The sequence below is a fragment of the Argopecten irradians genome, chromosome 5 (genome assembly GCF_041381155.1).
Source record: "Argopecten irradians isolate NY chromosome 5, Ai_NY, whole genome shotgun sequence".
Taxonomy (NCBI): Eukaryota; Metazoa; Mollusca; class Bivalvia; order Pectinida; family Pectinidae; genus Argopecten; species Argopecten irradians.
Window position 1 is genome coordinate 3876212 of NC_091138.1, and position 15031 is coordinate 3891242.

The 15031-nt window shown below is 44.7% G+C and overlaps 2 protein-coding genes across 7 annotated transcripts in view; one reads left to right on the forward strand and one right to left on the reverse strand.

Annotated features, from left to right (window-relative positions):
• Window positions 1-7154: 7154 nt before the first annotated feature.
• The window catches only part of LOC138322678 (pro-neuregulin-2, membrane-bound isoform-like), a 95636-nt gene continuing 87759 nt past the window's right edge, over window positions 7155-15031 (reverse strand). For 4 of the 6 annotated variants that reach the window (XM_069266707.1, XM_069266706.1, XM_069266705.1 and 1 more), the window contains 5 exons: window positions 9838-13969; window positions 9077-9325; window positions 8937-9039; window positions 8322-8885; window positions 7155-8069 (listed from right to left, as the gene is read on the reverse strand). In XM_069266707.1, coding sequence (XP_069122808.1) covers window positions 13055-13969 — 915 coding nt within the window. In that variant the 3' untranslated portion in view covers window positions 7155-8069; window positions 8322-8885; window positions 8937-9039; window positions 9077-9325; window positions 9838-13054. The remainder of the gene's footprint in view (window positions 8070-8321; window positions 8886-8936; window positions 9040-9076; window positions 9326-9837; window positions 13970-15031) is intronic. The other 2 variants (XM_069266703.1, XM_069266704.1) reach the window with 2 other exon arrangements.
• Window positions 7378-10114, forward strand: LOC138324206 (mucin-2-like). The gene is made up of 3 exons (XM_069269287.1): window positions 7378-7414; window positions 7676-8267; window positions 8353-10114. Exons 1-3 carry the CDS (start codon window positions 7378-7380, stop codon window positions 10112-10114), a joined length of 2391 nt encoding a protein of 796 aa, XP_069125388.1.

A 15031-nucleotide genomic window follows, 5' to 3' on the forward strand; every position in this document is an offset into this window, starting at 1 on the left:
CCTGTCTACCATCCTCACCAGTCTCCTCCTGTCTACCATCCTCACCAGTCTCCTGTCTACCATCCTCACCAGTCTCCTGTCTACCATCCTCACCAGTCTCCTGTATTACCATCCTCACCAGTCTCCTGTCTACCATCCTCACCAGTCTCCTGTCTACCATCCTCACCAGTCTCCTGTCTACCATCCTCACCAGTCTCCTGTCTACCATCCTCACCAGTCTCCTGTCTACCATCCTCACCAGTCTCCTGTCTACCATCCTCACCAGTCTACCATCCTCACCAGTCTCCTGTCTACCATCCTCACCAGTCTCCTGTCTACCATCCTCACCAGTCTCCTGTCTACCATCCTCACCAGTCTCCTGTCTACCATCCTCACCAGTCTCCTGTCTACCATCCTCACCAGTCTCCTGTCTACCATCCTCACCAGTCTCCTGTCTACCATCCTCACCAGTCTCCTGTCTACCATCCTCACCAGTCTCCTGTCTACCATCCTCACCAGTCTCCTGTCTACCATCCTCACCAGTCTCCTGTCTACCATCCTCACCAGTCTCCTGTCTACCATCCTCACCAGTCTCCTGTCTACCATCCTCAGCAGTCTCCTGTCTACCATCCTCACCAGTCTCCTGTCTACCATCCTCACCAGTCTCCTGTCTACCATCCTCAGCAGTCTCCTGTCTATCCTCACCAGTCTCCTGTCTACCATCCTCAGCAGTCTCCTGTCTACCATCCTCATCAGTCTACTGTCTACTATCCTCACCAGTCTCCTGTCTACCATCCTCACCAGTCTCCTGTCTACCATCCTCACCAGTCTCCTGTCTACCATCCTCACCAGTCTCCTGTCTACCATCCTCACCAGTCTCCTGTCTACCATCCTCACCAGTCTCCTGTCTACCATCCTCACCAGTCTCCTGTCTACCATCCTCACCAGTCTCCTGTCTACCATCCTCACCAGTCTCCTGTCTACCATCCTCACCCGTCTCAGTCTCCTGTCTACCATCCTCACCAGTCTCCTGTCTACCATCCTCACCAGTCTCCTGTCTACCATCCTCACCAGTCTCCTGTCTACCATCCTCACCAGTCTCCTGTCTACCATCCTCACCAGTCTCCTGTCTACCATCCTCACCAGTCTCCTGTCTACCATCCTCACCAGTCTCCTGTCTACCATCCTCACCAGTCTCCTGTCTACCATCCTCACCAGTCTCCTGTCTACCATCCTCACCAGTCTCCTGTCTACCATCCTCACCAGTCTCCTGTCTACCATCCTCACCAGTCTCCTGTCTACCATCCTCACCAGTCTCCTGTCTACCATCCTCACCAGTCTCCTGTCTACCATCCTCACCAGTCTCCTGTCTACCATCCTCACCAGTCTCCTGTCTACCATCCTCACCAGTCTCCTGTCTACCATCCTCACCAGTCTCCTGTCTACCATCCTCACCAGTCTCCTGTCTACCATCCTCACCAGTCTCCTGTCTACCATCCTCAGCAGTCTCCTGTCTACCATCCTCACCAGTCTGATGTCTACCATCCTCAGCAGTCTCCTGTCTACCATCCTCATCAGTCTCCTGTCTACCATCCTCACCAGTCTCCTTGTCTACCATCCTCACTAGTCTCCTGTCTACCATCCTCACCAGTCTCCTGTCTACCATCCTCACCAGTCTCCTGTCTACCATCCTCACCAGTCTCCTGTCTACCATCCTCACCAGTCTCCTGTCTACCATCCTCACCAGTCTCCTGTCTACCATCCTCACCAGTCTCCTGTCTACCATCCTCACCAGTCTCCTGTCTACCATCCTCACCAGTCTCTTATCTACCATCCTCACCAGTCTCCTGTCTACCATCCTCACCAGTCTCCTGTCTACCATCCTCACCAGTCTCCTGTTTACCATCCTCACCAGTCTCCTGTCTACCATCCTCACCAGTCTCCTGTCTACCATCCTCACCAGTCTCCTGTCTACCATCCTCACCAGTCTCCTGTCTACCATCCTCACCAGTCTCCTGTCTACCATCCTCACCAGTCTCTCTCCTGCCCACCATCCTCACCAGTCTCCTGTCTACCATCCTCATCAGTCTCCTGTCTACCATCCTCACCAGTCTCCTGTCTACCATCCTCACCAGTCTCCTGTCTACCATCCTCACCAGTCTCCTGTCTACCATCCTCACCAGTCTCCTGTCTACCATCCTCACCAGTCTCCTGTCTACCATCCTCACCAGTCTCCTGTCTACCATCCTCACCAGTCTCCTGTCTACCATCCTCATCAGTCTCCTGTCTACCATCCTCACCAGTCTCCTGTCTACCATCCTCACCAGTCTCCTGTCTACCATCCTCACCAGTCTCCTGTCTACCATCCTCACCAGTCTCCTGTCTACCATCCTCACCAGTCTCCTGTCTACCATCCTCACCAGTCTCCTGTCTACCATCCTCACCAGTCTCCTGTCTACCATCCTCACCAGTCTCCTGTCTACCATCCTCACCAGTCTCCTGTCTACCATCCTCACCAGTCTCCTGTCTACCATCCTCACCATTCTCCTGTCTACCATCCTCACCAGTCTCCTGTCTACCATCCTCACCAGTCTCCTGTCTACCATCCTCACCAGTCTCCTGTCTACCATCCTCACCAGTCTCCTGTCTACCATCCTCACCAGTCTCCTGTCTACCATCCTCACCAGTCTCCTGTCTACCATCCTCACCAGTCTCCTGTCTACCATCCTCACCAGTCTCCTGTCTACCATCCTCACTAGTCTCCTGTCTACCATCCTCACCAGTCTCCTGTCTACCATCCTCACCAGTCTCCTGTCTACCATCCTCACCAGTCTCCTGTCTACCATCCTCACCAGTCTCCTGTCTACCATCCTCACCAGTCTCCTGTCTACCATCCTCACCAGTCTCCTGTCTACCATCCTCACCAGTCTCCTGTCTACCATCCTCACCAGTCTCCTGTCTACCATCCTCACCAGTCTCCTGTCTACCATCCTCACCAGTCTCCTGTCTACCATCCTCACCAGTCTCCTGTCTACCATCCTCACCAGTCTCCTGTCTACCATCCTCACCAGTCTCCTGTCTACCATCCTCACCAGTCTCCTGTCTACCATCCTCACCAGTCTCCTGTCTACCATCCTCACCAATCTCCTGTCTACCATCCTCACCAGTCTCCTGTCTACCATCCTCACCAGTCTCCTGTCTACCATCCTCACCAGTCTCCTGTCTACCATCCTCACCAGTCTCCTGTCTACCATCCTCACCAGTCTCCTGTCTACCATCCTCACCAGTCTCCTGTCTACCATCCTCACCAGTCTCCTGTCTACCATCCTCACCAGTCTCCTGTCTACCATCCTCACCAGTCTCCTGTCTACCATCCTCACCAGTCTCCTGTCTACCATCCTCACCAGTCTCCTGTCTACCATCCTCACCAGTCTCCTGTCTACCATCCTCACCAGTCTCCTGTCTACCATCCTCACCAGTCTCCTGTCTACCATCCTCACCAGTCTCCTGTCTACCATCCTCACCAGTCTCCTGTCTACCATCCTCACCAGTCTCCTGTCTACCATCCTCACCAGTCTCCTGTCTACCATCCTCACCAGTCTCCTGTCTACCATCCTCACCAGTCTCCTGTCTACCATCCTCACCAGTCTCCTGTCTACCATCCTCACCAGTCTCCTGTCTACCATCCTCACCAGTCTCCTGTCTACCATCCTCATCAGTCTCCTGTCTACCATCCTCACCAGTCTCCTGTCTACCATCCTCACCAGTCTCCTGTCTACCATCCTCACCAGTCTCCTGTCTACCATCCTCACCAGTCTCCTGTCTACCATCCTCACCAGTCTCCTGTCTACCATCCTCACCAGTCTCCTGTCTACCATCCTCACCAGTCTCCTGTCTACCATCCTCACCAGTCTCCTGTCTACCATCCTCACCAGTCTCCTGTCTACCATCCTCACCAGTCTCCTGTCTACCATCCTCACCAGTCTCTCCTGTCTACCATCCTCACCAGTCTCCTGTCTACCATCCTCACCAGTCTCCTGTCTACCATCCTCACCAGTCTCCTGTCTACCATCCTCACCAGTCTCCTGTCTACCATCCTCACCAGTCTCCTGTCTACCATCCTCACCAGTCTCCTGTCTACCATCCTCACCAGTCTCCTGTCTACCATCCTCACCAGTCTCCTGTCTACCATCCTCACCAGTCTCCTGTCTACCATCCTCACCAGTCTCCTGTCTACCATCCTCACCAGTCTCCTGTCTACCATCCTCACCAGTCTCCTGTCTACCATCCTCACCAGTCTCCTGTCTACCATCCTCACCAGTCTCCTGTCTACCATCCTCACCAGTCTCCTGTCTACCATCCTCACCAGTCTCCTGTCTACCATCCTCACCAGTCTCCTGTCTACCATCCTCACAGTCTCCTGTCTACCATCCTCACCAGTCTCCTGTCTACCATCCTCACAGTCTCTGTCTACATCCTCACCAGTCTCCTGTCTACCATCCTCACCAGTCTCCTGTCTACCATCCTCACCAGTCTCCTGTCTACCATCCTCACCAGTCTCCTGTCTACCATCATCACCAGTCTCCTGTCTACCATCCTCACCAGTCTCCTGTCTACCATCCTCACCAGTCTCCTGTCTACCATTCACCTGTCTACCATCCTTACCAGTCTCCTGTCTACCATCCTCACCATTTCTCCTGTCTACCATCCTCACCAGTCTCCTGTCTACCATCCTCACCAGTCTCCTGTCTACCATCCTCACCAGTCTCCTGTCTACCATCCTCACCAGTCTCCTGTCTACCATCCTCACCAATCTCCTGTCTACCATCCTCACCAGTCTCCTGTCTACCATCCTCACCAGTCTCCTGTCTACCATACTCACCAGTCGCCTTTCTACCATCCTAACCAGTCACCTGTCTACCATCCTAACCAGTCTCCTGTCTACCATCCTCGCCAGTCTCCTGTGTACCATCGTCACCAGTCTCCTGTCTACCATCCTCACCAGTCTCCTGTCTACCATCCTCACCAGTCTCCTATCTACCATCCTCACCAGTCTCCTGTCTACCATCCTCACCTGTCTGCTGTCTACCATCCTCACCAGTCTCCTGACTAACATCCTCACCAGTCTCCTGACTATGACTGGTATAATAGTATGATAGGGGCAATGACTGGTATAATAGTATGAAAGGGGCCATCACTGGTATAACAGTATGATAGGGGCATGCATGACTGGTATAACAGTATGATAGGGGCCATGACTGGTATAACAGTATGATAGGGGCCATGACTGGTATAATAGTATGATAGGGGCCATGACTGGTATAACAGTATGATAGGGGCCATGACTGGTATACTAGTATGATAGGGACCATGACTGGTATAACAGTATGATAGGGGCCATGACTGGTATAACAGTATGATAGGGGCCATGACTGGTATAACAGTATGATAGGGGCCATGACTGGTATAATAGTATGATAGGGGCCATGACTGGTATAACAGTATGATAGGGGCCATGACTGGTATAACAGTATGATAGGGGCCATGACTGGTATACTAGTATGATAGGGCCATGACTGGTATAACAGTATGATAGGGGCCATGACTGGTATAACAGTATGATAGGGGCCATGACTGGTATAATAGTATGAAGGGGCCATGACTGGATATAGTATGATAGGGGCCATGACTGGTATAACAGTATGATAGGGGCCATGACTGGTATAATAGTATGATAGGGGCCATGACTGGTATAACAGTATGATAGGGGCCATGACTGGTATAACAGTATGATAGGGGCCATGACTGGTATAACAGTATGATAGGGGCCATGACTGGTAATACTAGTATGATAGGGGCCATGACTGGTATAACAGTATGATAGGGGCCATGACTGGTATAACAGTATGATAGGGGCCATGACTGGTATAACAGTATGATAGGGGCCATGACTGGTATAATAGTATGATAGGGGCCATGACTGGTATAATAGTATGATAGGGGCCATGACTGGTATAATAGTATGATAGGGGCCATGACTGGTATAACAGTATGATAGGGGCCATGACTGGTATAACAGTATGATAGGGGCCATGACTGGTATACTAGTATGATAGGGGCCATGACTGGTATAATAGTATGATAGGGGCCATGACTGGTATACTAGTATGATAGGGGCCATGACTGGTATACTAGTATGATAGGGGCCATGACTGGTATAATAGTATGATAGGGGCCATGACTGGTATAATAGTATGATAGAGGCCATGACTGGTATACTAATATGATAGGGGCCATGACTGGTATAACAGTATGATAGGGGCCATGACTGGTATAATAGTATGAAAGGGGCCATGACTGGCATAATAGTATGATAAGGGGCATGACTGGTATAACAGTATGATAGGGGCCATGACTGGTATAATAGTATGATAGGGGCCATGACTGGCATAATAGTATGATAGGGGCTATTGAAGTAATTCTTTTTGGTTATCCAACGTCGCTATTTAAATGGATACTAAGAAGGTATCCATTATAAAATGATTACTGGCCTGATTAATATACAGAGGGGTGTTACAGAAAGAAATAGAAAACTGTCAGTCTATCTTACAGCTAAATAGTAAGCTGCCCCTGCTGGCATTGATGTAAGTGAAGATAGAAGTTAACGACATATAGAACACACATACTATGCATCACTCTTAGACCACCTTGAATGAAAACCACGGTAACTTCTTTAGATTAGCTTTGCAGTCCAGTAGTACATTTTCTGGGTGTCTTTATTTAGTGGGAAAATAATCATTTGAAAATTTCAAGTGATTTCCACATTGTGGGCTTGAATGAAATTTGAGTTCATTTATTTGAAAACACAGATTATACCAAATATCTTGTCATTGGCCTTGAATGAAGGTTTAGATTATTCATTTGACTTTGAAAGCCTTCAAGCCACAATATGTTATTGGTTAAATTTCAGGAGATTTATGTATTGAGAAGAAGTTGTTTAAGGGTGAAAATTTGATGCCAAATAGTATAAGCAATCTTGTTTTTCTGGTAGATATACTTGACATTTTGAACCCATGAGTAATTTAAAATGGCAGTTGATAAGAACCATTGGTTCAGCTGTTCAGTAGCTTAGATTCAGAGCCCATCCTCAGAAAAAATACAGAAAAACATATTGGTCGTGTTTTGCAATGTTTATTGACATTTTTTATATAAAAATACATACATGACATCTATTACTGAACTAACATGTAAACTACGCACAAGGAACAGTAAACTAGACAAATACAAGTGTAAGTAACCCAGCAAGGGAGTCTGGGTAAAAAATGGCGCACTAATAATCACACTACAAGGGGATTCTGGGAACTAAATCAACCTAATCCTGTCACAGGAAGTTGGAGTATGTTTGGTAATTCTAAATTCAGAGTTGGTTACAAAAGTAAGTTTTTAATTCCATTTTAAAGCACAAGAAAATATTCAAACCTAAGTGACACTTGAAACGACCTGACACAACCTTCAACTGGAATGTTCCCAAATCATTTGTATCAACCTCCACAGAAAGATTTCAATAAAGGATGTGTGCTGTGTCTCTGTCACCATCTTTGAACATGTACCTTACAATGAGACGGTCACTATTTCACATTAATACCACTGAAACAAATCCACTGATGCCTCTCAAAAACATCTACACACTAATTAGTACTGTCCACACACGATCACTCCATCAATCAAAACCTTCTACACAACACCTCCTACATCATCACAGTCAACACCTCCTACACCATCACAGTCAACACCTCCTACACCATCACAGACAACACCTCCTACACCATCACAGTCAACACCTCCTACACCATCACAGTCAACACCTCCTACACCATCACAGTCAACACCTCCTACACCATCACAGTCAACACCTCCTACACCATCACAGTCAAACACCTCCTACACCATCACAGTCAACACCTCCTACATCATCACAGTCAACACCTCCTACACCATCACAGTCAACACCTCCTACACCATCACAGTCACACCTCCTACACCATCACAGTCAACACCTCCTACATCATCACAGTCAACGCCTCCTACACCTCCTACACAACACCTCCTACACCATCACAGTCAACACCTCCTACACCATCACAGTCAACACCTCCTACACCATCACAGTCAACACCTCCTACACCATCACAGTCAACACCTCCTACACCATCACAGTCAACACCTCCTACACCATCACAGTCAACACCTCCTACACCATCACAGACAACACCTCCTACACCATCACAGTCAACACCTCCTACACCATCACAGTCAACACATCCTACACACCTACACAACACCTCCTACACAACACCTCCTACACCATCACAGTCAACACCTCCTACACCTCCTACACAACACCTCCTACACCATCACAGTCAACACCTCCTACACCATCACAGTCAACACCTCCTACACCATCACAGTCAACACCTCCTACATAATACCTCCTACACCATCACAGTCAAAACTTCTACACAACACCTCCTACACCAGCACAGACAACACCTCCTACACCATCACAGTCAACACCTCCTACACCATCACAGTCAACACCTCCTACACCATCACAGTCAACACCTCCTACACCATCACAGACAACACCTCCTACACCATCACAGTCAACACCTCCTACACCATCACAGTCAACACCTCCTACAAAACAACTCCTACACAACACATCCCACACAACACCTCCTACAACATCACAGTCAATACATCCCACACAATATCTATTACACAACACCTCCTACACAACACCTCTTACACAACACCTCCTACACAACACAATCTACACCATCACAATCAACACCTCCTATACAACATCTCCCACATAACACATCCTACACCATCACAGTCAAAACCTCCTATACAACATCTCCCACACACACATTGTATACCATCACAGTCAACACCTCCTATACAACATCTCCCACATAACACATCCTACACCATCACAGTCAAACCTCCCACACAACATATCCTACACCATCACAATCAACACCTCCTATACAACATCTCCCACATAACACATCCTACACCATCACAGTCAAACCTCCCACATAACACATCCTACACCATCACAGTCAAAACCTCCTATACAACATCTCCCACACAACACATTGTATACCATCACAGTCAAACCTCCCACACAACATATCCTACACCATCACAGTCAACACCTCCTATACAACATCTCCCACACAACACATTGTATACCATCACAGTCAAAACATCCTATACAACATCTCCTACACAACACCTCCTACACAAAACCTCCTACACAACACCTCCTACACAAAACCTCTACAAAACACCTCCTACACAAACCTCCTACACCATCTCCACACAACACCTCCTACACAACACCTCTTATACAACACCTCCCACACAACACCTCCTACACAACACCTCCCACACAACATCTCCTACACAACACCTCCTACACAACACCTACTACACAACACCTCCTATAATACACCTCCTATACAACATCTCCTACACAGCACCTCCTATACAACACCTCCTATACAACATCTACTACACAACACCTCCCATACAACACTTCTACACAACACCTCCTATACAACATCTCCCACACAACACCTCCTACACAACACCTCCATACAACACCTCCTACACAAAACCTCCTACACAACACCTCCTACACAAACACCTCCTACACAACACCTACTACACAACACCTCCTATAATACACCTCCTATACAACATCTCCTACACAGCACCTCCTATACAACACCTCCTATACAACATCTACTACACAACACCTCCCATACAACACATTCTACACAACACCTCCTACACAACATCTCCCACACAACACCTCCTACACAACACCTCTTATACAACACCTCTTATACAACACCTCCCACACAACACCTCCTACACAACACCTCCCACACAACATCTCCTACACAACACCTCCTACACAACATCTACTACACAACACCTCCTACACAACACCTCCCATACAACACCTCCTACACAACCCATCCTACACAACACCTCCTACACAACACATCCTATATACCATCACACTGTAACAAGACTGGATCAAATAACTTCATATTGATAAATTTATTATCGATAAACAAACAAATATTGGATTTCTTGATAAAAGAGAAAAGCTAAATAAGACAATGACCAAAGCATATATAGCTGTTTTGAAATGACTGGTTGCTGAGCACAGAGGATTTGGGTTGATATCAATGGTAGGCTAGTCTGTCCAAACACTGACAATACAGGAAACTCCTTCACAAGACAAAAACACAGACATTCCAATAATTTAACATCAATATTATATTAATAACAACTTCATTTGTTGTCAAATATTGGACAGAGTTTGCATATAAAGGTCCCGGACCGTTTGACTACATGGTGTTTGTCAAGCATTGACGGAAATAAACGTAAGATCCTAGAACTTACTCAGTGTTAGACGCTACACTATGTAACCATTCACTGTAAAACTATTTAGTGATCAAAATAAAAATCAACAACCCCTCCACAAACTCCGCCAATAACTCATTTACCTAATAACTAATATAGCACATGAATGATAAAGGAAACCAAGTATTTCAGCATGGTTTGTTCTCTTTGGCTACAATCCTACCATAAACCGTTAACATCAGTACTAACTGTAATTGAGGTCCCAATATTTAAAGTACAGAAAGCACTCAATAGTAATAATTAAGAACAATGAAATATAAATTAAACATAAAAAATATATCATCAGTAATTGAAATGCAAAGTAACAAATTATCTACTAATACTGATAGCAGTAGACACAAAACACCGTAACCTTGCAGTAATAAACCTACAAAGTTTCTCCTAACCAATATTCATAATCCGTAAACATTGAACGATTGTTTATGAAACGATTGCCTTTTTGTATAGTGGTAGTAGAATCTAGAGACATAACTATATAAGTAGAAGAAACCTACTTGACTGTAAGTACATATATAATTAACAGATAATTATAGGTAACATGATATATATCACAAAGATAAACAATAAATTGCATGGCAGCTTTACCAGAGCTGTTCTAGTGTACAATGTAATTCACTCTGATCACCATTTTATAAGTTAATACATATACCAACTGATCACCAAATTCAGCATGCAGCCTATAAATACATTGGTATTATGAAAGTGTACAAAAAGAGTAAATCCATAATAAATAGTTTGAATGGACTATATACATATGCATGATTGAAAGGAATGTTTGCCATTTTATGATCCAGAGAGAAAGGGCCTACAATAAATGATATCCTACTGTACACTATTATATAGCTTTGGTCCCAATGGGGCTATGGCACATTACATAGGGTGGACAGTTGTACAGCTAATACACATGTTTAAGTGTTCAAACCCTAACACTCTGTCTTAGACAGGTGGCGAGGCCAGAGAAAATTAGAATGAGATTTATATAAATACGGTCGGGAGAGGGGTAGGTACTGATCCAGACTTCACATTTATACAGATATGAGGTTCAAATTTATAACATTTTATACAGATATGAGGTTCACATTTATATAGATGTAAAGTTCAGATAGATATAAATATCACATTTATATAGATATAAAGTTCACATTTATATAGATATGAATTTCACATTTATATAGATATGAAGCTCACATTTATATAGATATGAAGTTCACATTTATATAGATATGAAGCTCACATTTATATAGATATGAATTTCACATTTATATAGATATGAAGCTCACATTTATATAGATATGAAGTTCACATTTATATAGATATGAAGCTCACATTTATATAGATATGAAGTCCACATTTATATATATATAGATATGGAGTTCATATTTATATATATATATATAGATACAGAGTTCACATTATATAGATATGGAGCTGTCATCATTTATACAGGAACAGTTTTGGGATTCACAATCATACATATGTGGGCTTACCAGTTTTGGGTTGACTATTACATATAGTAATGTATTTAGCTATCCATATCCTACATCTAAAACATTCATATACATCATTAAAGCACAACCATGAAATAAAGGTCAAAGGTGAACATTTCAGAACTATGCACAGGTATGGTATTCATTCAAAGACAGGTGTAAAAACAGGTATCTATATATAGATGGTTGTATAAATGCAATAAAAGGCAGTTATTGTATCAAGCACTCGAGAGAGATATAACCTTATCCTTCTTTGGTCTCTATGTTTATATCCCCCAATCCTAAACAGTCAACTATCATGTATTTTGTGTCAATGTTAAATTTCTGATTAACTAAAGTATGTCATAACAATTTCTATCATTTCAGCTTCCTCTTTGTGTACTTCTAATATTTGCATAATTTTACATATAATGAATAGCTATTATGCTTACACAAATCGGGAGTAAAAGGACCACCAACATTTTGAGACACCCCGACCAGTCTGCTGTAGACAAGGTGCAATACTAGAAAAGTTTACATCAATCTTAATCACATAAATGCATGGAATGGAAGAAATTTGTTCACTGCATATTGTACTATTAACAATACAATTATATCCAATATATACAGATTATTTCTGCACAGGCACATTCAAAACAAGTACAGCCGGAAAATTCTAGTTACCTCCCCTTATCAAATATTGACAAACTACACAGTCAATGTGTTCGGAAAATACGAAAAAAAGAAAAAAGTAATGACTCCATTGATTTTTTCTTTCAAATGCAAGCAAGATCAAAATTAATATTAAAAATGTACTATATCAGTGTCCTGAACATGCAAGAACTAATTACTATGACAGTTCCTGACTTGGAGCTGTGAACGTCTTGTGGCCCTCTGCCTGTAGTTTCTGCCTTAAGATCTAAGCTGGAGCAGACACACAGTCTGTGGCCTATGAGACTGTTCTGGGGTGAACAATTGTTTCTGGTCTCATCTCCTGTTAGGCCCTATTAGTGTCACTCATAGAGTTATCACTTAGTTTTGTGCTCGTATTGGCGATTTTGGTGAACTTTGGTTCAAATTGAGTGAATAGTTTGTCACTGTCAGATTGGTACGGACGGTTCACTCACCATCACATTCCTCAGTTTGTTCCTCTTCTCCATGTGCATGTCATGGTAGCCAGCCCGAGGCAACTTTTTGGCTGGCAAGTAGGATTTATCTACATAGTTAATTTGAGGTTTTTTGACTACAGGCAGTACAGGGCAGTCCTTGTCAGCGATCACGTGTTCTGGTGAGCCACGCTCGTTCCAGGAAATGCTGTCAGGGTAGTCTTTGGTTTTGGGATTGTACGGAGGATAGTTATACACAGCGCTGACCTCACTATCAGCACTACCGGTTGTGGAGGAGTCAGTCGAGGTTAGAGACGACTGAGAACCAACTCCGTTAGCATTCACATAAATAGGAATCTCCGCCTTTGTATCCATTTGACAAGAAGATGCCGGCTGCTTCATGTCCGTCTGACGGGATGAAGCTGCTTTTCCATGACTATTAAATATTTTTTTCTCTCCAAAAGGAGTAGTATTATAGCTTGGGCTGTTTAATGAGCGATCGTCCTCACCCTCACTGATGTGGAGAGGGATCAACGCCTCGGTGTTCTGGGGGTCATCATCCTCACTACTGGCACCACCAACTGAGTCCATACGCAGCACGGGGATGACAGGTACACAACCATTATAGGGCGGAGGGGGGTCCATTTTATTCTTAGGTTTCATCTCCTTTGAAGTTCCAGGCTGCACATCCTGTGGGATGCTTTGACTTCGAGATGATCGCGGCGAATGAGAATCTCGGGGAGTATCACGCCCTGATTTACCATCAACAGACACAGCGGAGAGTCGATTACGCGAGGTTGACGGGGACGGTGCTAGTTGTTGTGATAATCTGTTGAGAGGGTTATTATGGATCCGTAAGTTTGTGTTGGGGTTGACAGGCATAAAGCTTGTCTCATCTGTTTGTGTTTCCTGTAAGGACATCAAAAACAAAGTTTATAATAGTGTAAATGCCAAAGTGTTTGTTGACAATGAAACATGTAATCTCTATTGGCTATCAACATCTTAATAACGGCCACCTCACTTCATTCCATGATAACGGATAAGACTGTTATAACTCCAACAATAGTATCTTTATTTTCTGTTATCTTGTAAAAATAAACAAGAGCCCCAGAGGGCCTGTATTGCTCACCTGGTTTGTAATGCCAAGTAATGTTCTGAATACAGGTTCATTGTTTCTTTTCTGAAGGAATTTTAATATTAACCTCTAAATCCCCTATTGGGCCCCACCCCTCCCGCCCCCAGGGGGTCAGAGCCAAAATTTATACAAGTTCTGTTCCCCTTCTTCCAAGGATGTTTATGGCCAAATTTGGTCACAAACCAAACAAAACTCTAGGACAAGAAGTGATTTATAGGATTTACCTCTATTTCCCCTATTGGGCCCCACCCGTCCTGCCCTCGGGGGGCCAGAGTCAAAATTTATACAAGTTCTGTTCCCCTTCCCCCAAGGATGTTTGTGGCCAAATTTGGTTACAATCCATGCAGAACTCTATGACTAGTAGCGATTTAAAGGATTTACCTCTATTTCCCCTATTGGGCCCCGCCCCTCCTGCCCCCGGGGGGGTCAGAGCCAAAATTTATACAAGTTCTGTTCCCCTTCCCCAAAGGATGTCTGTGGCCAAATTTGGTTACATTCCATTCAGAACTCTATGACTAGTAGCGATTTAAAGGATTTACCTCTATTACCCCTATTGGGCCCCGCCCCTCCTGCCCCCGGGGGACCAGAGCCAAAATTTATACAAGTTCTGTTCCCCTTCCCCCAAGGATGTTTGTGGCCAAATTTGGTTACATTCCATTTAGAACTCTATGACTAGTAGCGATTTAAAGGATTTACCTCTATTTCCCCTATTGGGCCCCGCCCCTCTTGCCCCCGGGGGACCAGAGCCAAAATTTATACAAGTTCTGTTCCCCTTCCCCCAAGGATGTTTGTGGCCAAATTTGGTTACATTCCATTCAGAACTCTATGACAAGTAG

What these genes read in the sequence shown, in the direction of transcription:
- LOC138324206 (XM_069269287.1), top strand. Translation starts at nt 7,378, where the DNA reads ATGTTTGGTAATTCTAAATTCAGAGTTGGTTACAAAA. An exon ending in ATTCAGAGTTGGTTACAAAA is followed by an intron (nt 7,415 to 7,675) that starts GTAAGTTTTTAA and finishes CACACTAATTAG; the next exon opens with TACTGTCCACACACGATCAC. An exon ending in ACACCTCCTACACCATCACA is followed by an intron (nt 8,268 to 8,352) that starts GTCAACACCTCC and finishes ACACCATCACAG; the next exon opens with TCAACACCTCCTACACCTCC.